This window comes from Sipha flava, unplaced genomic scaffold (assembly GCF_003268045.1).
Source record: "Sipha flava isolate LNK unplaced genomic scaffold, YSA_version1 121_pilon_pilon, whole genome shotgun sequence".
NCBI lineage: Eukaryota > Metazoa > Arthropoda > Insecta > Hemiptera > Aphididae > Sipha > Sipha flava.
The window spans coordinates 929,885-957,618 of record NW_020271747.1 but is presented as its reverse complement, the minus strand read 5'-3'; the positions used below and the strand labels follow the sequence as shown (position 1 = coordinate 957,618).

At 31.3% G+C, this 27,734-nt stretch overlaps 1 protein-coding gene across 1 annotated transcript; it reads right to left on the bottom strand.

Moving 5' to 3' along the window:
* Positions 1 to 22,436: 22,436 nt before the first annotated feature.
* Positions 22,437 to 25,163, bottom strand: LOC112694012. Its single transcript, XM_025569330.1, has 2 exons — positions 24,945 to 25,163; positions 22,437 to 23,055 (listed from the first exon to the last, which is right to left on the bottom strand). The coding sequence occupies exons 1-2, from the start codon at positions 25,009 to 25,011 to the stop codon at positions 22,553 to 22,555; spliced, it is 570 nt and encodes a 189-aa protein (XP_025425115.1). The 5' UTR covers positions 25,012 to 25,163; the 3' UTR covers positions 22,437 to 22,552.
* Between the last annotated feature and the right edge of the window lie 2,571 nt (positions 25,164 to 27,734).

Sequence of the window (27,734 nt, the reverse complement as noted above, 5' to 3'; positions counted from 1 at the left end):
ATATACGCAATACTTAAATAACATTATTATTATTATATATATATATATATATATATACATTAGAAAAATTTAATGTATGTAAATTACAAATGTATAATATTTCAGATAAATATTTACAGTTATAGAATACTTAAACTAATAGTTAATATTAACACCTAAAGAATGTATAAAACGTATGTCAATTTAAAATATATTTATTCTATATACATATTTAGTTGATCAAAAATAAAATTATATATTATTTTCTCGGGTTAAACTTAGATGCTAATAATTTTACATAATTTAATTGTGATATTTGACTTGTCTTTAATTGATGTATTAAGTTATTCATGAAATTTATTTTATCTTTAGTTGCTTTTTTCACTTTTTTAATTTCTATTATGGAAGAGTTTATTAAAATGTCCGTGTTAATTTGTATGGATTTTAATACTTTTCAAAATGTATAAACATTGGGATGTGTCGACATGAGATGAGAATTACATTTTCTATGAAATGATTCACAAGTATTGGTTGACCTTTGTGAACTAGCAGTCATTGCAGTCCATATACTTGGTGGAAAAGTGGAGTTTTCGTCAATATAATTTTCAGTCAAATAATCGGCAAATTTAGTGACTTTATCATAATTTGGTTTAAGTTCACCAAGATCTACAGCAAATACGTCACTCACTTACAACATAAAGTTATAAAATTACTAAATTGATAATCTATTATCTTAATAAAGTAATTGAATTACTTGTTCTGGATTCAAAAATGGAAGGCTCTAAAAATATTTTGTACAGTAGTTAAAAGTTCTATCCACGTATAAAGTATTTAATTTACTTAAAAACACAATATTTTTTTACGCACGAAAACATTACTAAACCATTTGATACATCGTTTACTAATAAAAAATTATCTACCTCAATAGATGCCAAAATTGTATGCACTTAAATTCTATTTTGTAGCAGTTTAGAATATTGTAAAATCCGAGTGTGATGCATATTATTTTTTATATAAATCATGTATGATGTCGTTAATGTATTTGTACTTACATTATGTTGTAAAATATGTTCATGAAAAAGTTTTGATTGTCTTTCAGAGTGTTGTTCTACAGCTTTTCGTTTCAGATGGTTGCTTAGTACTTGTCTATTATTTTTTTTCGTATATGTATGAATTATATTTGATACATCGAACATAATTTAATCGATTAAATTAGTTTTTAAGTAGGCTTTATATTTATTTTTGTTGTACGTTCATTTCTTAATTTCATTAGCAAGGTATTTTTGGAATCCATATTTGTAATCATCGACCATTAAAACAGTTTTTCCCTTCTCACTTAAAATTATAGACATTTTTTTAATTATACTATTATTTTAAATTATTAAATTATAACGAAAAATATACACACATATAGTTCACAAACGTATACTGACGCGATAGTGTAGATATAGTACCTACCTGGTGTTAATCTGTAGTTTTAAATTCAAAACCAGTAAAAGCAACATTATATTGCTATATCATACTCTGCTATTGTCTAATGGCAATTGGTTTTACCAATGTTAGCGAGCAGTAAGTACGAAAATGTGGCACTTTTATCTCTATTATACTCAAGTTTTATATACGTATTATCGTGTTTGTATAGACTGTTAAAATATTATTACAACCGCAAATAACCACACAATTTTCTTGTCTTCTATCACAAGTTTAGAATTTAGAACAAGTTTTGTCGCAGTATATTAACTATCACTCAATTTTTAATATCAAAATATCGAAATCGATGTCAATTATATCAATTGTTACGGGAGGCAATTCGAGTATGGTAAAATAGGGGCACTTGAATTGCCTCCAAATTATCCGAAGGTAATTCGTGTGCACCGGCTAGATAGACGTAAAATACGCCACACCGTCCCCGTCTCCGCGTTGGTCTTGCATTTTTGAGTTAGGTTTAACATCGGGAACAAAAGTTGTTTTTACCATATTTTTATTTGATTTATTTTAATTGTATGCAAGTATCCGAAAACTTGTACACGATTTCTTTAAGAGACTGTTTTATTGTATTTTATCGTAGTAAAAACACAAAAAATTAAAATATAACGTTAATTCACCACTGGCGTAAAGCCCCATTGTGTCTTTGTTATCATAATTTTGGTGTCTGAATAAAATTTCCTTTTTCCTGGAGTTTTTTCCTCGCCACGTTTTTACACTCGCAACGTTAATGGAAATAATATTTTTCTCTCTATCTCTCTTTTTAATTTTTCTTTCATGAGATTATTTTTGTTTACGTGTATTTGTTGGTTTTCCGGATTAACCGCGTGCGCGGAGTAGAAGTATGTCATCAGCGCGACGCGATGTCACAATAATGTCTACTGCTGCTTTTGTTCTCGTAGTTTATACATCTCTAAGTTGACTCTGCGCGAAAAAGTTTTCTCTCCACCCCCGATGCTCTTCTGTTTTGGCGCGTTGTCTTGTGCGTGTTAAAAAGTTTTATTTTCTTAACGACTTCATACCGGTGGCACGACGCAACCCACATACTGCGATAACAATTGCAATACGACTGCGACTACAATAATTGCGCACCGGGATGGATACTAGATTTTGGGATAGGTTTAAGTGGTTGTGCTCAAGTTGCAGGCGTCGAATTCGATATTCACTTCTTTACAGGTACTTTTTTCAGTTCGTTTAAAATCTAAAATTGATATTATGTACCTATAATTATGTAAATTTTTACTTCATCGATCATAAAATGCGTTTTATAATTGACATGAATATATTTTGTTGTGCTTTCGCAACTTGTACGCCAGGGGCGTCATTTCAACTTTTGAAAGGATGGGGCAACTGATTAAATTTGCTGACTACATAATATTTGAAAAATTATAGCTACCTATATATTTAAATATTCAATATTTATGGACGATAGACTATCAATAAAATATTTTTTCGGAACAAAACATGTAATGATAAGTAATGAATAATGATGTCATGATGATAAGCAAAGAACATGAAACGTTTCAATTTACCCAATTAAATAATAACATTAAAGGTAGTAATTAATTAATTTACTTATCCTATAGGCTATAAGTTACCTATCAATAGGTTTAATGGAATAATAATATAAATTTAATTAAATTAAATAAAAATAAAAAATAAATAATTAATAATTTTTTAATTTTTAATTTAATTTTATTATTTGTATATTTGATACTTTACAGAACTTATTTATAAAAACATAAAATTGTATCTCAAATATAATATACCGTAGTTTGGGGTGAATAGGAACGATTTTAACGGTTTTTTATATAGATTATGAGCTCAGGTGCGTACTGGGTCCAGTTTCCCGGTAGGACCCACTTAATATAAATACTAATAGAAATGAGTTTTATGTATACCTATCTACAATGTATAACAATAGCCAGGTTAAATCTAATGCGACTCATTCAATTGATACAAGCATGTGGTATAAATTTTAGTTTTATTTTATGATTTTATCACAAGGTAACTCAAAAACGGTTTTAAATCCATAGATACTCACTTTCTTATTGCTAGTTGTAGTTTTTTAATAACCTACTAGGTAGTAAAATATAAGTACAAAATTATTATTTATCCGTTAATTTAAAACCTTTTTAACGTCACTTTACACATAGTAATCATGGTCATATATGGTGACTAGATATCCAGATATTTAATGTACTTAATAATTATTTATGGAAAAATAGAGTAGGTATCTACTACCATGGGCGCCCGCAGGAAATTTATCAGGGAGGGGAATAATGAAATCAAACACCAAAAAGTACATTAAAAATATTTTCCTTATTATTTGCTATTTATTCGTTATTAGATAAAAACGGAAGTCTTCATATTGTTTTATTGCAAATCTTGTTATTAACTGTTCAATGAATTTTTTTCTTTTCTTATATCAACTCATTCACCATGGACACATAACATACATAGGCCATTTACAGTGGCGGCACTAGGCGTGGGCGGTGTGGGCCATTGCCTACAGCCTCGCACCTCAAAGGTGTTTGCATTCTAAAGGGCTTTATAATTAACCTTAGAGAAATATGGTAGAAACATCTATACAAAAATTATTGTATCTATGAAATTATTTTATTGTAAAAAAAAAATCATATACATAATAATTACATATATAGGTACTTGTTAATAATTCATCATACATTTTTGAACTAATGTAGTTATTTTTTGTTACTATTGTATATTGAAATACACTATATGAGCGTCAGTTAAAATTGGAAATATGATTTTATTAAATTGATTTGGAATCTTTTTTGAATGTTGGATCCCAATTTTCTTAATTATAATTTTGCACCTAATAAAACAAAAAAGATATTTTAAAATAATTGTTGAATTATTCTCAAATATTCACCTTACCTAAATTAGAATTGCACTGAATTATTAAACACACTAAACTAACACACACGCGGTAAATCTTCTAGAACTTATTTAGTCTACCCACTGACTATAGATACTTAAACTATAAATACTATCGTTTTTAATTTATCGTTTTATATTTGATTTGTATTATAAAATTACAAAAATAAACATAATAAATACTGACCATTATTATTATTTCAAGATAAAATATATCTCTAGCGTTTTTATAAGTTTATAACAAATTATTGACCTTGATTCATGAAAAATATTCACCTAAGTGCTTGATTTTCGATAAACCATCAAAATATGCACTAAAAGCTTAAAATATGATCTTATAATCAAAAGTATGCCCCTTAAACCAAAAAATGTCTAAATATGCAAAAATATGCATAAAAAACTTTGAGTATTTCATCATAAACGTTATGAAATGTATTTTGTACTTACCAAGCATACGATAAAGTTAACCAGAAAAAATATGCAAATGCATGAAAGTCCTTGCTCTAGTCATTACTATAAATCTAAACTCGATGACGTAATTTCATTTTGACAGTTGTTAAGTCTCGTTCACACGGTGACACTACAGCGTGAAATTTAGTGTCGCCGTGTGAACAATGTAGTGTCTCAGTGCTACGACATCGCAGCACTAGTGCCACATATCAAAAATGTTTGATATGCGATACCGTGACACAGGTAGTGTCGATATTGTTATCATTATAACTCTATATAACTATATAAATATTAAATCACCAGATGCTAAGTACCGAAGAACTACTTGCAATTTTATTGCTGAAAGAATAGCTGTTCCCTTAGTTGTAATTTGCTTTTGTATAATAGGAGCAATTTAAAATAAAATTATAAAATAAATACTTTTTTGTATTATAATAATAAAATATTGTTTTACCTTTTGCAAGAGTTCATAGAACATGGCATAATCAACCCGAAGAAAGTTACAAAATTACCTGGGATCTTCAAAATGCAACTCCTTTAGTAATGTTCCTGATGCACCTAAAGTATTCCTTTTACTTATCCATTTTCTAATTCAATATTCACGTTTTTTTGTTTTTTTTTTCAATTTCAGAATAAGTATTTGTTCAAAAACATCTGCAGTTGCGTTTAATACATAATTATTGACCATTTTTATTATATTTGTATTAATATTATAATTTTATGATAGTGACCACATCGGAGTTAAATAAAAATGAGTTAGGTTAAACTAGGTAGTAGTCAGTGGCGAAGCACGAGTATTTAAGTTGGGGAGACATTAAAATAATGCGTTATAGCCCCTCCCATTTATAACTTTATATGTTTACTTTATAATTTACATGATTAAATCCATTTAAGATCGCTTTGAAAAGCTATTGTTACATATTATAATTTATACTTATATGTTAAGAATAACTATTAGTGTTTGGAATTTAGCATTAGATCGAATGGTTACCTGTTACATTAATATTAAAATACGATAATATAATAATATTATACTATGACCGGGTCTATGAAAAGCGGGTTTAAGTGTCAAAAATCATGTCTTCAATTTTTTTTTAATTTGGATGGAATTTGAGATGCTCTTTGACATGGTGAAAACCATATAGTCATTACTTGTTTTAAATTCCTCTGATAATGTAGAGAAATAAAAGTAAAAATACAAAAAAAAAAAAAAATCAGAATTTTTTGAAAATATGTAATCAGCGTCAAAAAAATATTTTGAGCAAAAAATATGTTGACATAATGTGAATAAAATTCTGTTTTTTTTTGTATATTTACTCGTCTTTCTCTTAATTCTCAGAGGAATTTAAAAAAAATAATGATTATATGGTTTACATCATATCAAAGAGCATCTCAAATTACATCCAAATAAAAAAAAATGTGAAAACGTGAATTTTTGATACCTAAGCCCTCTTTTACGGACCAGGTAAGCAATACGACTTATAACAAAATTCAAACACTAATTGTCATTCCCAAATAGCTATTCCGGCGTCATCGACGTAAAAACATATAAGTGTAGACTTCAGATTTCTGAAATTTTTTTAAAATTGACTATGTTTTGTTTTTCGGGGTGTCGACGTTGCAGGTTTTCAGTTAAACAGCATTGTTAACATGGTCATCCTGACGTGGTTTCTTATCGGAATCAATCGCTTTACCTTGTTACATTCGAATGAAAAACCAATGCCTGTGACTTTTAAGCATATTCACGTATTTTATCAGAAAATTATAATTACTGCTACGTCTAAAGACGGCAGGGTAAGATTTTCGTCGGCTATTCTTTTCTTTGTTGGCGAATCGTATTCGAGCTATATTTTCAGCTCGACGGTTTCCTCGAACTGGTAGTGAGTTTCAGGGTCTAAAAAAGTGTTTTTGTCCGTCGTAATTACCAAGCTGGCGGACTGTTCGTTTAGAGTGCTGTCGTCACAACATACCCGCTCGAATGTGTTCGACTTACAAACCCCTTGATCTGGACCGACGATGTATCGTGTAAGTTTAATAATCGTATAACACTCATTATCATTTCACATTATGAATCGCAATATTAAAAATTTGATGATTTCTAATCCTTGATATCGTGCAACACAGAAGTTGTCTTTGGTTCGTCTGCTGTAGTGATCCTAGGCGACTGTTTGTCTGCCACCATACTGCCATCAGCTTTTTGCGCTATATCAATGCACTCAATTGTTGTTTCTTTTTCAGTCGATTTCAGTTTGTCTGCTGTAATGATTTCAGGCAACTGTTCGTCTGTCATCGTACTGTACTGGCCAACAACTTTTTGCGCTCTATCAACGCATTCAACTGTTGCTTTTTTCTCAGTCAGTTTCGATTCGTTTGCTGTAGTGATCCCAAGCGACTGTTCGTTTGCCACCGTGATACACTGGCCGTCAGCTTTACGCGCTACATTAACACACTCGACAGTTGTTTCTTTCTTAGTCGGTTTCGGTTTGCCAGCTGTTCTAACGACATCATCAACCACAACGACCGATGCGTCATCAATCGAGTTAGATAACTGGTCATCACTGTTGTCCAGCTCGGGTTTCAATGATGAGACAACACGCATCTCTAGGTCCACCACATGTACGTACTCTATCGAGTTTGCAATGGCCACTTTGTCAGGTTCGTGATGACGTGTTTCCACAGTCACGTTTTCGGCCGGATTCACCACGCCTTCCAGGCTGGCTTCGGCTATTATTTGGTCGACCGGCCACGGTCCAATTCCAGTTAAGAGTTTATAGATCCTTTCTTTTATGTTCGCCAAACAGCGTCTTTTAACCATCGACTGGGGCTCATCCTCTTTTAGTTCTACTTCATTTTTATCGTCATATGATATTCTCTGATGGGGGCCAAGTAAATTTAACACTGCGGAAAGGAATATGATAACATTTATAATGAACAATGGGAATTTAAGAGTGTAGTGCAAGAAAATGCGAGTTTAGATAATTCGATTTGCCATGATATTGGATAAATTATCAATGCAACAAACTAGTATACCAGTGGTATCCGTATAATACCAATAAATTTTTCTTTACCTTTATTTTTGGCCAACAGAGATTTTGAGCATCGACACATCTCCAGTTTTATAATATGTCCCGGTCTCATAACCACAATGGGGCTGCAGCACTGCAAATTTCCTTGTGAGGTCGAAGGCGTATCATGGTTCGACAAATTAGTGCAGTCCTGCACAGTTGAAATACTAATGGTTAATTTTTCACGTTAAACAGTGAGAAAATACGCGACATACACAATCGACGATAAAATGTGTGAAATTAATAAATAAATGTTATTTCGGCACGAGTGAAATGAACACAATTCAAATAATTAGAGTTAGACCTAACAGTACATTACTGTCACTTTAAAAGTGGCAAGCCTCAAAGGAGACAGTTTTCTGCCAAAATATCATCTCTCTATACTCCCATACACAAATCGTGTATCAATCCCTTCAAGAAGATCTCCGTTGTAAGTCTAAAGTGCATGTGCTGTTTTGTGGTGTCATCCAACTGTTGATTACCTCGTTTCTTAATGTTTAAAATAAGGAACTCCGTCGTCAATGTTTAGCATGACCCATTACATTATTAGGAGCTAAAATACCTTGGCCTAATTCTAGATTATAGATTAAAATGGGAAAGTCATATCAATTATCTAAACAATAATTTACGTAAATTATTTTTCATTTTTAAAGAAGTCAAATATATTTTTAATTACTCATACAAAAGAATTATTTATTTATCTTTGGTACAATCAGTTTTTACTTATGGTATTTCAATATGGGGAGGAACTTACAACAATCATCCATCTAGATTATTAACAACTATAAACTGCATTATTAAATATCTTCTAAATCTATCATTTCAAACAAGTACCACGTTAATTAATAAGGAACTAAAAGTTAGTGATTTTAGGCATATTTTTAATTTTTATACACTAGTTGAACTTTATAAAAATAAACATTTAATTATTCCTTTTGACCATGATCATTATAATAGATATAAACAAAATATAAACATATGCTTACCTCATTATAATAAAGCTTTTGATCAAATGAGTGTTTTATATAACGGTTTAAAGCTATGTCAAACCTTAAATATCAATATCAACCATTTTAGTAATTTGAAATCATTCAAAAATTATGTAAAAAGTCTTGATCTATCTATTATATAATTAATCTGTTAATTTTAATACTATGTTTCTAAATATAATAAATTTTTGTTCTTTATACTTTTATCTTTTACTTTGTTTATAATATTACATAACTATACTTGCTATTTTCTTATATGATATTACTAATTTATTATTTTATGTATTAATTTTAAGTAAATATAATATAAGAACTGCTTCCCCAGCACAAGCATTGCTTTTAGGGGGTGATACAACTAATTAATTTATGTATGTATATAATGTATCTGATGTTGTTTTGCAAAATAAATATTATTATTATTATTATTATGTATTTATGGTAAAAGGGACACGGTCTTTAATTTCTTATTTCATATTTTTTTTTCGTATGAGTAGTTTACTATTCTATCATTCAACATTTCATTAATTAAATTATCAAGCATAGAGGCAAATGACAACAGTACAATATTTTAATATTTAGATACGAATATCATGCCAGAAATAAATAAATCGTAAAATAAAAACCAACCAATAACTACGATAACAAAATTGCGTTGAACGATAATGCATCAACGCGAAAAGCAATGTCGATTACAATAATGTATATTAAAATGAAATAATAAATACGAATCCGAGACATGCTTTATAGCGCAAAGATAATCTCCACTCAATAACCTATTCCCCTTGCACACCGTGCCTTGAAAAACGAGATGCTGCAACGCGTCGTCTTATAATATTAATTTTTATATCTGTATTTGGATGTTTATAGAATTAACCCCTACGCCACAACGGACGCAGCTCACGTTCACTGTCCGCAACTAATCTGTTTTAAGAATACTAATACGGTATGGCACAAAAGTAAAACTATGATAAATATTGAAGTATATACTATATAAAAATAAATAAAATATAATAAAACCAAATTATGTATCCGTATTAAAAGTGGGTAGACATGTCTCATTGTCTCCTATGACGCTTCGCCACTGAGTTACTGTATTGTGCGTGAGTGCTGCATTGCTGCGGCACTGGTGTGAACAGAACATGACACTTGACACTGTGGTATTAAACTTTGAACAGTGTCACACAACTTAGTGTCACGGTGTTAATGACACTTAGTGTCACCGTGTGAACGAGCCTTTATTAGTTGTGTTTTATCCTCGTTTCTGTGTCGATCAATTACCGAAAATCATATTCAATTTAATAATAATATTTAACGAAGCAAATCATTCCACACATAAGTTGTAATTATTAAACTTTATTAATTGTATTTACATTTTTCATTGTTTTTTTATTTTTATGATATTAGTTGTATAATAATTTTATTCTAATATGAAAATAACATAATCAGCGTGGAAAATGATTTATTGTGACAAAATAGATATATAATAATAATTTTTTATAATAGGGAAGCATGCAAATATTATATTTTATTATGTTGTATTAGAAATGTTAGTTGAAACTATAAGAACTAGTAAATAATTATAATTTTATTCATATATATTCGTATGATATCTGGACAGTGCCGCAACTACAAAATAGGAGGCCCGTGTGCGGTAATTATATTAGGCCCCTTCCTAGGATTTATTTTTGGGGCGGAACTCTTTTCGTCCAAAAATGACCTTCCTCTTTTTGCTCACGTCCTCTTTTCGATCAAAATTGAAAAAACAGTTTCCTCTTTTCGCCCAAAAATAATTGTATTCTTTTCGCCCATGGTTCCACGTTTTACATTTTGGAAACCACTTTTTCAAAATTAATAATTTTTAAAAAATCATATTTGATATTCGATAAAATCACGGTTTTGATTATTATCAATATAGTCAGTCGAGAAAAGTATATAAAGGTGCCGATTCTTCTATCGAAATATGTAGTTTAAAACACTTTAATAAACGTTATAATTACTTAAAAGTCATAATTAATATGAATATTTGTATTATTTTACTACAAAATAAACTATTTATTTAAGTAGTAACCTGATCAAATTACTTATTAGTTATTTTACATCGATAACACTATTTTAAATACTTATTTTTAACACTTATTAAATTATTATTAATTATTATTAATAATTATATATTTTTATATTTTTTTATTTGATTATTATATGATTTTTTTTAAAAATTATTAATTTTGAGACAGTGGTTTCCAAAATGTAAAACGTGAAACCATGGGCGAAAAGAATACAATTATTTTTGGGCGAAAAAAGGAAACTGTTTTTTCATTTTAGGTCGAAAAGAGGACGTGGGCAAAAAGAGGAAGGTCATTTTTGGGCGAAAGGAGTACTGCCCTATTTTTGTTGTACATCTTATTTATAAGTATCAATTTTTTTAGGTTTTAAAACATGTTTCACATCAGTTAGTGTATGATATATGTATATATATATATAAAATGAAATACCTACAACTGTTGTATATTATACTTCACTACATATTTATGTAGTCCATTTGTTTCAGTACTTTAGGTAGGTATGTTAGGCATGTTGTATGCCTACTTAAATAATCAATGAACTCATTATTAAATAAATATTATATTACTCTAAAATATTATAACATCCTTACCTGAATTTTGAAAAACGTTTCTTTTTATTATAAAATAAAATAATATTATTAAATAATTATGTATTTGTAAAGTGTAGTTTATTTTAGGCTGGACTCGGGCCCCCCCCCCCTAAATGTATGTAAGCCTAGAGGCCCGTGTGCGCGGTACACTCTGCACACCCGGTCTTTACGGCACTGTGCCTGGATCTAGTAGAGACAGAGATACTGGTCGGAAATGGGAATCTGGTGCTTCCAAAAGAAAAAGAGTACTAGTATGAAGAAATTTCTAAACAAAACCAGTACATCAACAACTACAGACTTAGACGAATATAATGCCAAAATGGATTTAAATGAAGGAACTTTATCCGATAAAATTTCAAAATACAATGAAGAATTGACAAAAGAAGTTGAAACTAAGTCTGATTTTGAAACTTCTTCGCCGAGAAATACTTTTGAAAATAAAGAAATTACTCTTTATGTTAACTATAACATAAATAATACTTGCAAAACAAAGGATTCAAAACAAATAATCAAATACATAATAGAAAATCATTTATAAGAAATATATTCAAATATTTATACAACAGTAAGAATTATGCTCACTATTCCTGTCAGTACTGCTTCAGCAGAGAGAAGCTTTTCAAAGCTTAAAATAATTAAAAATTACTTACAAAATACGATGACATAGGAAAGACTTTCAGCATTAGCAATTTTGCCCATTGAAACGAAAATTGCGAATAATTTAAATTACGAAGATATACTTAAAACATTTAGTGAAGCAAAAAGTCGAAAAGTCCGAAAAATTGAAACTTCTTATAGTATTATTAATTTAAAATAATATGTATTTAATTTTATAATTATGTGTAAATAAAATTATATTACAACTACTTTTGCAAATAAAAGGTTAATAATAAGAGTTTATTGTTTTAAAAAATTTTAAATCTTAATATTTATTAAATAACTATTGTTACTTAAATAATATTTACTAAACAATTTTAAAGAAGGTCCTCTTTAAGTCTACTTCGTCCACATATAAATTTTACCTCACTCCGCCACTGGCCATTTAATCGGTCTTCACTTGCGTAGACAGAAGCCAAGTTTTAACCCTTCGTAAAGTGCTAAAATGACCTTTTGGCTGCACAACTTGTAGCTGGCAAAGATAGAAAAATTTCTAATACAATTGTAATGCCAGGGAAAAATTTTTGCTATGTTCTAATAAATCTATTATGTCCATATTGTGGTAGTATTTTTTTTTGCCATATGCTATACTAACTTTCACTTTCAGCTAACAGATTTTCAATTTTATGGAAATTATAAATATTAGTTATGCTTTCGGGGTACTCTTGTTTTTTCATTTTGTAAATAAAGCTGAATGAAGGTGTTGTAATGAAAAAGCAACACTATTAATTTTTTCAAATCTTTTTTTAATACACTGAATTATTGAATCTAGATAAGGTAGAAAAATGGATACTCGAAATAGTCTTTGGGAAATTCATAAGAATAATTGTGTCTGTGTGATTGTTTTCCAGTTATTCTGGGACAAGTAATAGTGAATTCAAAATCATTTGCTATAGATTTGGCGTCAGTAAATAATAAATCAAAGATTTCATTTGCATTTGTTCTATTGTCTTTTAAAATTTTTAACAATCCCAACTACATGTTCCAAAACTTTATAAAGCTCCATTGATACACCTTGTAAAATATTTGTAACTAGTTTTGAGATAGGGCTGTATTTTTCAATTATTTTCATACAAATTATAAGTGAAAAATTCGAGGTTATGGAGTAAAGATATAGTGAACGTTGTTTTGTATTCGAATTTATAAGACCAATAGTAGACACAGATTGAAGGTTTAGAATTATGGTAGTAAAATTTTCAGAAAGCAGCTTAATACTTTAATATTTTGAAGACCAGCGTGTTTTGCAAAAAAGCGGTATATTGGGTATAAGATTTCTTCAAAAAGTACCTACTTTAAAAGTACTTTCACGATAAAATTTTATAATTTCTTTTATTGTACCAATAGTATTACGAATGACCATAATTTTGTTTAGATTGTTAATTACTAAATTTAATCGGTGACTAGCACAATGAAAATATAATTATTTAAATTATTATTATTATTATTTTAATTATTTAAATCTTTGTTATATCGGTCACAAATTAATTTAGCAACTCTATCTAATTTGCCAGATTAGTCATTGTAGCACATCCGTCATAACCTTGTCTACAAAGTTTACTTAAATTAAGGCTACTGTCTTCCATAAATGATAAAATTTTATTAGCAATTGATTCTGAGTGTAATTGATTTAATGATAAAAGCCAAGGATTTCTTTTCGAATCTTTAAAGGACTTGACTGTATATTTAAAAATCTAATTACAATTGTTAGCTGCTCAACACCAGAAATATCTGCTGATTCGTCAGAAATAATGGAAAACGCATTCGCAGCATTAGCTTCATACACTATTTCTTCTTTTAATATCTTTCCACACAATGTAATTAATTCATTTTGAGTTCTATGGTACGAATATTTAGCATTTCATATATTACTTAAAAATTATCTTTCAATATTTCATCATCAGATTTAATACGAAAATTCAAAAGATCGTGAAAAACACCAGATTTTTTCCCTCTTAAGGGAATGTCGTGAGTTCCGCAAAAAAAATAGTTGATATAATAGGTTTTAATTTTAGCCTATGAGTTTCTATTTTTTTATGCAATCCAGAATTTACTTGTTCAATAACACTAATTTTTTACCATTCATAATATCCATAAAATGTTTTGCTCTTGACATTGATTCAGTGTGCCAATTTAAAGACAAATGTATTTATTTATATTTTGAGGTCCGTGTTTCACCGTAGACTTCGCTCGGGCCCCCTCCGAAATGAAAAACACTATTGTTAAAGATTGTTATTTTTAACATGGATATGTCTTAATGCTGGGGGTTTCCGAAAATTTGTCGCGACACTGAGAATGTTGCTTATGCGATAATTTAAAATTTTATATTTATAAAATATGTTTATTCTTTTAAGAAAATATGAGGTGAATTTTGAGTGACTCTAATAAAAAATTTGTTTATTACAATGTAGTTTTTATACTTTTAAAAAATAATGAATCATTAAAAAAAAATAAGTTGCTTATTTCTCTGATGGTGTAAAGACAGTCGAAAAGTCTTATAGTGTTAACGTAATTTTTTTCGTAATAGTGTGCTTCCTCCTTCCCTTTCACCTAAAAATCAAATACATAATCGGCCCCCTCCGAAATGAAAACCTATATATGCCACTGCCTGTACTAAAAGTTTGGTTTTCGACCACGATCGAAGCGTTGGAATGTCACATTTATCTGTCCAGCAGGCGGTAAGATGGGAATCCCATAGATGCAGGTAGTAAAGTGGAAATCCCAAAAAGTGCGGGGGGGGGAGGGAAAGTGGAAATTTCCAAGAGCGCTGGCCCAGCAGAACCAGAAACTTAAATGTATACCATGGTCCGTACAAAACATAAACTTTCGGTTAAATCTTATAGACATATCACAACCTCCTTGCACGACGTATAAACATTTAAACATATTTTGTTTTCACTGTTCCCACACAAGTGCGTTGGACGTCGCGGATAAATTTGTTTTGCGCGATTTATATTATAATTCCAATTAGAAAATAAGATCGTTCACGCAAGTATCACGTCACCGTTCAAATTATCCCAATTCGTGTTAACCGAAGCACCCGATAACGGTGTCGACGTGTGATGTCCGAAAATTTTCGATCGGCGCGTTATCGCGATACGATTATCACCGGTCCGTGGACGCCATTACTCCGGGACTTTTTTCCGCCGACATTTTCTCTGCGATCGTCCGACTCGTCGTTTGTCCCGTGCCAACAGCCTTGTGTTTTTGTGATTGCGGCATATCACGATGGAGACATCCTCTCCGGGGACAACTTCGTGTGTGTGACGATCTCTTGAACCGTAGTTGACTCGTGTCCGCGAAATTTTCTTTCGGTTATCGTCGTGCGCGGAGAAGCCAGTTATTGTAAATCGAGACCGATGCTGTTGATCAATTGATTCTTGTGCCGGTTGTGGCGTTCGTCACACGTGTGAACACGGTCGCGTGGGTATAACCACTCCAACGCCAGACCGTCTAAGGTATCTTCCGTTATATTTGTTAAAAATTTTCTATTTATTTTTATACGATTTGTCTTGTTATATATATTATTACAACGCGTTTGGAGCTATGTGATTTTATTGTTATTTTTAGATTTATCATATTTATTATTACTTTTTTTGTTAATATTACTGTGGCGCTTTTGGCCCGTTTATCCCGGAATGTGTTATAATTTCATTAATTATCCTTGATAAGTGTTCTTTTGCATTGCAAACGACGCAAGTACGTCACACAATCGAATTAGTTATGGTTTGATTGCGAAACGTGCAAACAAGCATAAATACGAAAGGACAATCAGTACAGTAGTTGTAGTGAATTATTAACTACACCATACGTAATCAAAACGGCAAATGCTATTTCACTAAATCTATTGCGTGAAAAATCAAAAGAAAGATATATACTGGCTTATGAAAAACTTTTAAAATTAAAAAAAATAAATAAAACAAAATCGTCGGAAAATGTGTTTCTTAGAAATTTTTACAAATTATCTACAGAAATTAAACCGTCAACTCTATGGTTTATTTATTCAATGCTTAAAAGCATGAAAAATATGAAATGTAATATTAATGTTGGTACTTATTTAAAATTACTAGTTTTTTTAAAGAGAAAATCGAGTGGATTAAAAGTAAAAATTCCAAAGTTTTGACTTCAACTGATATAAAAAATTCATTGACGAAGCTTCTGATATTTAATATTTAGCAAAGAGGTAGGCGAGATAAAATTGTTTTGTATAATATACTTTTATATATAATATTGGCTATTCATTCTCCGTTCATTTATTACGATATATGTAATATTCATTAGTGAAATATATGTTGCACATTAAACTTCTCTACTCAAAAACAAATTGTTCAAGATCATTTATTATTAAAGGGGATTTATATGATATTTTCAAGAAATACATGAATTTATGACCCACAAATGTAACGTCAGATAGATTTTTTTTAAGTTATAAAAACGGTTAATGCATCAAGCAGGTTATAGGAAAAAACAAAATTAGAAATATGCCTAAAGAAATTGCAATATATTTAAGTTTACTGTATTTCCGAGCTGATACAGGTCGTTTTTTTGGCCAAACTTCAGCAACATTACTTACTGATTCTGCTGGTAATGTTACAACTATTGATGGGAATAATCGAATGATTTTAATAATCGAAATAATGGTAACAGACATATTTACTAAAAGCAAATCAATAAAATTATTCAAAAAACTGCGTGTATTACTCATCTCCCATTGAGTACTAAATTAAGAAGTCGACTGTCCATCAGTATTGTATTGTAATTGTTAAAAATAAAAATATTAATGAATTTAACTGCAACTATAGGTACCTATTTGGTAAGGGGCCTAGGTCTCATAATATTTTTTAGAGGGTCTTCCGGGATTTTCTTGGTATCCCGGTGGGCCAGTACGCGCCTGTATGAGCTCAATTTTTATGGCATCGATATCATGAAAACTGTTATATAAAGATCACATATATAGAAATATATAATTTACCAAAAATAAAGTTTATAAGGTTCGCGTAGTAACGATTGTTATAAGCTGGGAAGGAGCCATTTTCCTAACTTTTAATAAACCGTGAACATGTATTTAAAAGATAATATTATCTGAATAGATAATTAAAGAATTACAACTTTTTAAAATTTCTTAGAGTGGGGCATTTACCATAGTCTTTCCCCCAAAAATGACTCCCCTGGGGTACGCTAATCAGTCATCAATATATGCATTATATAATTGTATTAGTGTTTTTTTTGTTTCGTTACGTTTAAACTAAAGTAATCAATAGTTTTCGATAATTTTTGACTCGAACAGACTTATATTACGGGTGGTCCAGAAACCTATATGCCAATTTTGATGATAAATAATTTCTTGATTATTCATTGAGCATAAAATACAGTATTCTACGAGGATTTATTGATTCGAGATTTATCGCATCTCATAAGACTATAGTCGACTCTTTTGTCCCGTTTCATGTACCACGAAATATCTGATTTCGAATGAAACTCATCAAGCGTGGATACAAGGGGGGAATTATGGGGGCTGAAGTCCCCCTCTTAAACAATAAGTAATACCATATCAGACGTAGGTACTTAAATATTTAAAAAATTAGATGTAAAAAACACTTCGTACAAATCGAGATACGCAACAAATTATGGCAGTAACACACTTTAGCCGATATCACGAAGGCAATTAGTGTGTTGATTTTTCGTTATTTTGTTCGGCGGGATGTCTGGAGTCAAAAGTACATAAATATACGAATAATATAGTGGATGCGTAATCAGTGGTGTAGTATTATAGAAGGTATATAAGTGTACAAGGCGTGTACCCACTTTCAATTTCTCAACATAAGTGTGCACTCAAAAAAAAAGTACACTTTCGTGTGCCTAAATGCGTGTAATCGTTACTCAAATTCTTTTAAAAAAAATTTAATTCAAGAATTACAAAAAAAAAAAAATTCAAAAATAATTAGAATATTAAGTATAGAATGAAATTTTATAACATAATCATAATACATAATAATTTATTGCATGTGAACGTGTTACTTATCTTATTTGTAGATTGTTTATATGAATTGGGTATTAATATTGTCATTTTCATAATTCAGTGCCTTGTTTGTGTTCTATATTAGTTCTACTAGAAACACATTGTAAACTAGTATTTTATTATTAGCGATTGTTATATAACATAGATATTAATAATTATTATAATATTTTTAATTATAATATTAATTTTCCCTCGATATTCAACTAATTCAAGTATTCGCACTCTACTGTGACCTGCAAGTTTTAACGACAGAATGGACAGATACTTAATTAAAACACCTAAGGTAATATTTTATTATTGTTATAATTAAATAAGTCATAAGTTTTATTTGCTATCGTCCATCAAATAATTAATTATTATCTTGATTGTTTAATTATTTAAATTACGTGAAGACGTTTACATTATTTATGTAATTGACATATTATTAAAATAATATATATTTATGTAGATGTAAATGGTGTTCACATTTAAAATTTAATTGTAAAAACGTAATTCAATTTAATAAAATTTATAAACAAAAGAATATATATTTCTTTAGGTGTTAAAAATATAACGTGATAAGACACAACTTGATGTGATATACACGGACTTCGAGAAAGTATTCGATAAAGTAAACCACTCAATTTTAATCTCCAAAATAAAATCATATGGTATTAATGATCCATTTTTATCATGGCTAAATTTTTTTCTTATAAATCGTTCTCGAATCGTGAAATATAAAAATTACTTATTTGATTCGATAAATGTAATATCGGGTGTCCCTCAAGGTCAATGGTGGCCAAACTACGGTCCGCGGGCCAACTCCGGCCCGCCATCATTTAATATCTGGCCCACGAAAGTCTTCTATATTACAGCACTTATTTGTATAACTGTAATATATTGCATTTACGTAAAAAAAAAATTTAGAATGCATTTTTTTATGGCCCGCGATAAAAAAAAAGTTGTTTTTTATGGCCCGAGGAAAAAAGAGATTGGCCACCACTGCTCAAGGTGATCACATGTCACCACTTTTATTCTCTCTCTTCATTAATGACTTAGCTACACATTTTAGGAACTCTAACTGTTTGTTATTAGCAGATGATACTAAAATTTACAAAAATATTAAATGTTTAAATTATGTTAAACAGCTTCAAGAAGGTTTAAATAATTTATTTGTATGGTGTAATGACAATGATATGACTTTAAATATTGATAAATGTGCAACTGTTTCATTTTTTTTAAAAAAAAAACCCATTACGTATTAACTACTGCTGCTACTACTGTATTAACAACTTATACTTGTCACGTAAAAACATTATTAAAGACTTAGATGTTAATTTTGATTCTAAACTTTCTTTTAAAAATCATGTTGATCAGTTAAAAAACAAATCATTTATGAAACTAGGTTTAATAAAACGTATGTGTACAGATTTTAATAATGCTTCAGCTTTAAAAACTTTATATTATTCTCTTGTTCGATCTAATTTTGAATATGCATCTTTAGTTTGGCATACATATAGTATTCTACAAAATAAATGTTTAGCATAAATTCAAAATAATTTTTTAAGATATTTATGCTATAAATGTGGTCTTCAAAGAACCTCTCATTCTGGATATGACGATTTAAACCACTATTTTGAAATAATATCATTAAACAATAGGTTTCGTTTACTAGACTTACTAAATTACTTCATAATCACATTAATTGTCCTGAAATCCTTGAACGTTTAAATTTTAAAATAAATTCTTTTAATTAAATAAATCTATCTTTTATTCTTTAAATTCTTCTAATACATACATAATGTATTCACCTGCTAATAAACTAATGTCAGCTGGTAATTTCTTATGTAATATTAATCTTTTTCACATATCAATCACCGAATTAACGGCATCTCTATATTTATTGTAACTAAGAATTATTTGTAACCTATATTTAATTATTATATTATGCTCTTGTATTTTATTTCTTCTTACATGAAAAATGTGTCATTAATTATTAATCGTATTTTATTTGTTATATACTTACCTGTATATACTTATATTTAATTTAGATTATTTAAAGTTTAATTTAGGTTTAGATTATTAAAATACTGTTATATTGTAAAAAAAAAAAAATAATTGTAATTGGAATTTTATTTCCGTAATAAAGAATAATAATAATAATAAATTATAAATATATAGAAATATATACATAATAAATATATCTAAATATATGCAAAATTATTTTTCCGACATCTCCCCCATGGATGTGGAACATTAAAGTCAATATCCAACTACTAGAACTTGACAAAAAAACTTTCCCAACCTCAACCATAAGAAACAACTTCTCAGGAATAATCGAAGAAAAATACCCTCACCATATAAAAATCTTCATAGACGCCTCAAAATCTCTCAATGGAACTGGTTTCGCCTCTGGAGAGAATAATAAATCCTCAATGTTAAATAACTTTCCCGAAACTAGCATCTCATATGCAGTGACTCTAGAATCCAAAAAAATACTCATTATTATTACTCTCTTAGTGCACTCCTTGCTATTGAAAACACATACCCAAAAATTGAAATCATTTAATCCATTCAATAAAAATGATCAAATTCTAAAAAAAAAAAATTGAATTCCTATGGGTACCTTCACACACCGACATAATTGGCAATGAAATAGCTGATAGAGCTGCCAACGAAGCAGTAGTATCACCTAGCTCAATGAATAAAAACAAAATATCATTTCAAGACGCACTCATAAAAATCAATATTTTAGTTAAAAGCCACTGGCAAGACATAACACACATTATTTTCCAAAAACGTTAAACATAATGTAACCCCATAGTTTTAAGATTAACACTTTGGAATTCTGAGTATTATCACAGGCTAATGACCACAGCAGTTGAAGCCTTATACCCAATAAAATAAAATATGTATCATATAAATATTGAACAAATAAATAATGATATTATAATAATTTAAGACAACATAAGGATGAAAATGTAGCTAAATGTAGCTATATTATAATATTAATAATTATTTATTTTTCTGAAAAAAAGTTAGTACAAATTAAATTTTCTTTTCGTGATATTTACTTATTAATTATTAATTTTTAATAAAATATATACTTATAAATAAATTATAAATTTTATATATTTTATGTAATATTAAATTTTGAGATGGATTATTATACATAAAGTATATATATATAAGTATATATATGAAAATTTGAATCTTTTTTTATTCTTCCAAAAGAGGTAGAAGTTTTTGTAAATTTTGGTAAAATGTATATTTTACTTTTTTAAAACATCTAATGAAATATTTTTCGAACACAAATTACAAATAAAAAAGTTTCTTTAAACTTGAATTTTAAATATATTTTAAATAAAATTTACATATGGATAATATTAATATTTATAATTTAATGACGATCTATATTAAAAATTCATAGGTACCTAATATACCAATGACGGCTCTTGAGTTTCACATAGGTGGTGCACAAATAATTAAAGATAGGTAAAGATACCTATGTGGTTGGTTAAAAAAATATTAATTTTATTATAGTTATGGGTACATATAACGTCTTTAAGTTTTATTTTTATTTTCTGAAAAAATTTATTTGAAAAATTTGAAAACTACCTGAATTAAATATTCTAGTTGGTGTAGTTGCATATTTTATTTTTTATTTTTATTCAATACCCACAATAATTTGTAACAGAAAGTTTCATACCAAAATCTACTTTATTTCATTATTTGTTTTGCTTATTATTATATTTATTAATGTTATATAATCATGATAATTATATTGCTATCAAAGAAATAATTTGATTTTTATATAAAAAACAGATTCGTAAGATTCTGTTTATAGCTTTAAAAAGTTTATTGTACAGCTAATATACCCGTAAACCTGCGTATCACAAATTATGTAATGAGTATACGCATCAACCAAAAAATGGAGAAGTTGTTATACGCCGTATATTCGCGTATACGCTTCACTACACCACTGCTCGTTCGGTTACGTCACTGTCCGCGGTAGACGATCGTAGTTCGGGACCAGCGGTGCGATTGCACAGAGACAGTTGACGTTCTACGGACCGTAGACCTCATGGGCCATATTTATGGGTGTTTAAAAAATTTAGAATAATAGAAGATAACTGTACTATGTTGTATTAGATTTTAGATCAGATTATTAGATATTATAGATCGGTGTGTTCCACGAGGTTCATATAAATATGTATTATTTATGTACGGTTCGTTATACAGATGATTGGAATGGCTGGATGTAATGGGTGATTCGCATATGAAAAGTCTGGCATTGGAGAGAGAGGAGTAGAAATATATTTAGAAAAGAAGAATGTCCGTTATACATCGTTGTCGGCCGAGAATCATGTTCGTGCGTCTAGCCGTCCTCCGCGAAGCGGTCACTGTTCGCGGAGGTCCACGGCGACCGTAGTAGTGGCTTCGGTCCGGGCATGCGACGGCAGTCGCGCACGCACAGCAACACGAAACGATACCATTCGGCGAACACCAACCGCGTGTGCACGTTGACCAGTGCGCCGCGGGCGTCCGCGATCCTCGGACAGGCCTCGCGCAGCAGCACCACGACCGTCTCGACCGAGCACTCGAACACCGTGGTTGACGGCCTCGGCGGCCCGAAGGGCGTCACGTGGCCGTCCAACGACCCGAGCACCACGTCTAGCACGGCTGGCAACACGCTGTCCAACGTCGAATGGGGCCCGTCCGTGCCGACGAACCTCGGCCCGTACAACCGTATCAGCCGACGCGCGGTGGGCAGCGACTGCTCGGTCGCCGTCATCGTCCGGTACAGGTCATACATGCTAGCCATCGTCCGCCGGTCGTTCGTCCAAGATTCGCCGTCATCACCGAGCCCGGCTGCGTTCGCTGATATCCCGGCGTCGCGCATGCGCAACAACATTACATAAAACATTTATGATGCGTGACGTCCACGCGGGCCCGACCGTTACGCGGGGCCCGGGTGTGTATCGATTGTGTCCCGAAGACGTCCACGGGAAAATTGGACTGATCCCGAGTCGCGGCCCGGTCGATAATTGTCATGGGTATCGGCAAGGCCGGATTTAGGGGGGGGGTCTAGTCGGGACGGCAGCCCCGGGGCCCTCTCGAGTATAGATTATAGACATAAATTATATATACCTATTAATTTTATAATTTTATTATGCAATTGACAATTTGTGAAATAGTTAAAAAAAATGTATTGCTCTGCGAGCGTAGCTAGCAGTTTTGTAAAGCATGTTTTGTCAAAAGGGCACATAAAATTTCAGCCCTGAAACCTAATAGGTGCTTAATCTGGCTTTGGGTATCAGATCTGTGTGACATTATTCGTTCCTCAATAGACGGTAACGACAGCCAGCAGTCGCGCAACGTTGTATGATTTTTATTATTTCCAGATGGTTTTCAACAGTGGCATTATAGTTCCCTTGTCGGTCATGTTTATGCGTAATACTACTCTGTGTTCGAGTTATGTTTGATTTTGGTTTATAAGCGTGTTACTAACCTTACCGTGACTTTATTCTTGGTGGTTATCACGAAAGTCATTATGGTTTTTATACCGTGGTATTTCACGGCGACGCTACCAAAACCGACCACCGTAAAGGGTGAACTATCAAATCTGCTCTTATCTAACCTATCCAAATCAATGTTTATCCCTTTCCCTTTACAAAATGATGATCGCCCGCCACTCAACTGATTTTCAGTGTTGATTGGTAAAATATAACGACAGTATAATGTTGACACAAAGTATTTTTGCTAACCTAATCTAACCTAACCTTCTAGCGCCACTTTTCTAATTTTGCTCTATCAAAAAGGCTCGTTAAGTTTATGTATAAACATACTTGTAGTACTGATGCTACATACAGTCCTAATTCTGTATGTACATGGTAAGAGAAATGGAGTTTAGAATGTATAATTTTATATTAAAAACGATTTGTATGTTTATACTCGGGCCACGACGATTCGGAAGAAATTTTCACCGCGTGACGCAACTAGTAACCACCCTGTGCAGGCGTGCAATCGAATAAAATCGATGTTTATTACGTTTGCTGCATGGGCGAGATTGCGATTTGCGCGTATTTACTTTGAGAGAGGCGTCACGAAAGGGGTAGGGGGAGCAAATAATTATCAGCGCGCGTGGTACCGTTCAACAGCCGTCCGCATCTGCTCGTGTCGATGTACAGTATTCTGGCATACGGCCGATTGACGGAACCTTTGTCGGACTGTAAACAATGAGACACGAACATGCACACCCATCGATTGTAAACCGTCAACTACATAAGACATGGCGGGAGAATATCGCGAGAAATACGGACGACCGATCATCTGAGCGAGCTCCGCGAGACCGTTTGTACGTGTATGCGAGGCTCGTTTGAAGTGAGCACACGAGCGAACACATGCAGTGCACATGACTTAGGTGCACCGACGGCGAAGGGACGACATGATTGTAAAGCGACTGCCGGTCACGGGCGCGGAACACCGGGATCGTCTTGACGTGGATTATTATTCCGTGTGCGGACGCTCGCAAGTTAGGTGACTTCGCTACGCCTACACGGTTCATTAGTTTGATTCGATTTGGCGTTTTTTTTTTAGCTCGTTTGAAGGGGAAAACGTGTGTGTTCGACGAGCGCGCGTGGAGGAGGGTGAGAACTCCGGCTGAGTGAAAAATAAAGACTATTTACCGGCGGAAAAGTTGACGTGTCGTACGCGCCGGTGACATTTATTATGTACTCGACTGTACGTGGATACCTTCTATTACTAACCGTAGGATGTCGGGATGACGTTGACTGTCAGATGTTCCGCAAAAAGCCAGTGTAACGCCGAGGCCATCACTCCGCGGCCAGCCAACCGTGTGTTTTGCCGTCGTATTTGCCGCACGTCGTACACGAGAGTCGCCAGTTCGCAGACGGCGTGGACGAATTGCCAGAAGTAAACGATCTCGAACGGATCGTGTGCCGAGTCGAAAGCACAATCCTCGTTGACGACTGTTATGCAGCGGTAAAATGGATATTAATTAAGATACGCGTTGACCATAGCGGCGACGCAGTCGTTATTCTACGAGTGGAAGGAGAAGGGTAGGGAAATGAATTTCGAACAAACGGAAGTACGATTTACTATGCATACGGATAACAGTTCAATTATTATTATACGTATAAAGAAAATATATTTGTTACCAGCTCCAATCAAATTTAAATAGTATGATGAAATGAATTCGATTTATAACTCAACACAAAAATATTAAATGAAAAAAAATTAACAATAAGAGTATTATATGGATAGTTATTCGCATCATATCAACAGTTTATATTTCACAAAGGTAAGAGAGAATATTTAAAAGAGACGAAAGTAGTTCAGTGTTTAGTGAAAAAATCTTTATCCAGACCCTTAGTTGTGTCCATGTGTAAGTATATATATTGTACCTATTTCGAGCACTTTTTCTGTTTAGTAGTGTTTCCCAATCCGGGAATGGGGAAGGCGTGAACACATTGCTAAGTGGATGTAAAATGTCACCACGGAGTATATAAATAGTTATTAACAATAAAAAATTAAATAATAGTCATCATGTGTATTGATTGTGTAGTTTATTTTCAGTGTATTAATAATCATTAAATATTTCAATTTAAGAGATTGACTTGACATTTTTAAAACTCTTCAATAGGGTTGTAGAATAAAATAGGTTAAGAACCACTGTTATGCATAGATTGACCGTTTGAATCTTTGGTCTTACAATTATTATTACTAATGTATTTAAATTACCGCACGTATAATTCTCGTAGTTCTAGCGGGTCGGTCGCTGCTGATCGAACGCGTCTGACGAAGTTTTATTACGGTTTTACGAATTACACGGGTGCGGTATAATTAAAACGACGTTATTAACTGCAGTGTGTAGTAGTATAGTATATTATATGTTTAATGTTCGAAAACGTTTAAAATCGTTAAAACGTGTGTATCGCACAAAGAACACATTCCAGCATTAATTACGACGCCGTCAAACCATGTACAAAACGATTATTTTTTAACAAGCAACACTAGTTCCTTTAATTCATGTAAGCATTTATAATTAGAAGTCATTATTAAGTACTGAGTATCTAAATGAGCGTTCATACATTACGAACGCACGAACATCTATTCCGATATTACTACTCAATATTTAAAAAAAAAAGGTTTTATTTGATCTATATAACGGAATATTTTAATAGATTTCTCTTTTTTTCTTTCTTTTTTCTTTTTTTTTTTTAAATAGGTATAACATTTTTATAATTTTCATTTAAAAATTGTACAATTGAAGTTTTTACAATGTCTATGGATTAGTTGGATTAGTGCGCCATAATTCTGCCACCCAATCACTCCAAATGCTCGTCAAAACTTAATAAATTAAAAAATAACGATTAACTATTGATTGAATATGCTATGCTTTAATTCGCAGAAGGAAATAAATGGTATTCATATAAATATTCTGATTTAGATTCTGAACTTAATTTATCATGGGGTTTCGTTTAAATTGAATATTGTATATAATTAATTATTACGCGAAAAACTAGCAAAATCATTGCAATTGTTGTGTGAAAATATCGGGTTTCTTTTAAATTGAATATTGTATATTACTAATTACTACGCAAAAAACTAGCAAAATCATTGCAATTTTTGTGTGAAAACATTGTGTACACAACGATTTATCGTAATGACGTATATATATATTATATTATATTTTTTTCAAAATTGACCGGTAAGATGATGCGCATAATCGTGAAATCACACTGAATATAACAAGTACTGTTTTACCATCCCATTCTTTGTACATAAATACGTATGTATATATATATATATATATATATATAAACGAGTTGCGTGTGCTCTGAGATAATTTTTTTCTTTGGACCTATTCAATGCTCGCCATTCAAGCTGTGTATACGAGCACCGTTTGGTCGCACGAGAGATATCACCTTGTCAGTGTTAAAAACTAATTCTACGGTCGCGCGCTGTTTGTTTACGACGCAGTCTTTGTTTCGTTTTAAGCGTTCATTGCCCGTGTAGACGATGGTGACGTAAAAATAATGATGACGTTAAGAACAACGTTTTACGAATTTCGTTTTTGTATTGTATACGTGTCGCGCGTTTTTTAACGCTTTTGTAAAACCTAATCGTACGCAAAACGTGATAAAAACTCGCCACGTGATTACCATAGTGATACGGCGTGGGCGGGTTTGCAGGTTCGTGGGATGTGAGGCACAATCTTTACGTAGGTCCTTGAATTATAATACTTTTTTAAACATTTTTTTTTTCGTATTAACTATACGGTATTTTTCCCTCAAAATTATTCAAACATAATTATTTACTAAATGATAAAGCATAAATTATAGTTTAGTACGAATCATTCATAGTGAACAAAAATAATAAGAATCAATGTTTTTTTTTCTTCAGAAGATAAATATCATGAATTTAATATATAAATTATAAATATTAGTTTTTCAAAACATATATTCATAGTTGATCGTAACCCATTAAAATATTGTATGCTTTGTTATATTGCCCTGGAGAATTATGAATACTTA

Excerpts from the sequence above, each read along its gene's own strand:
- LOC112694012 (XM_025569330.1), bottom strand. The coding sequence starts at position 25,011 with ATGGCCTCGGCGTTACACTGGCTTTTTGCGGAACATCTGACAGTCAAC. Across the intron at positions 23,056-24,944 it reads CGTCATCCCGACATCCTACG|CGAACGCAGCCGGGCTCGGT; the intron begins GTTAGTAATAGA and ends CCGGGATATCAG.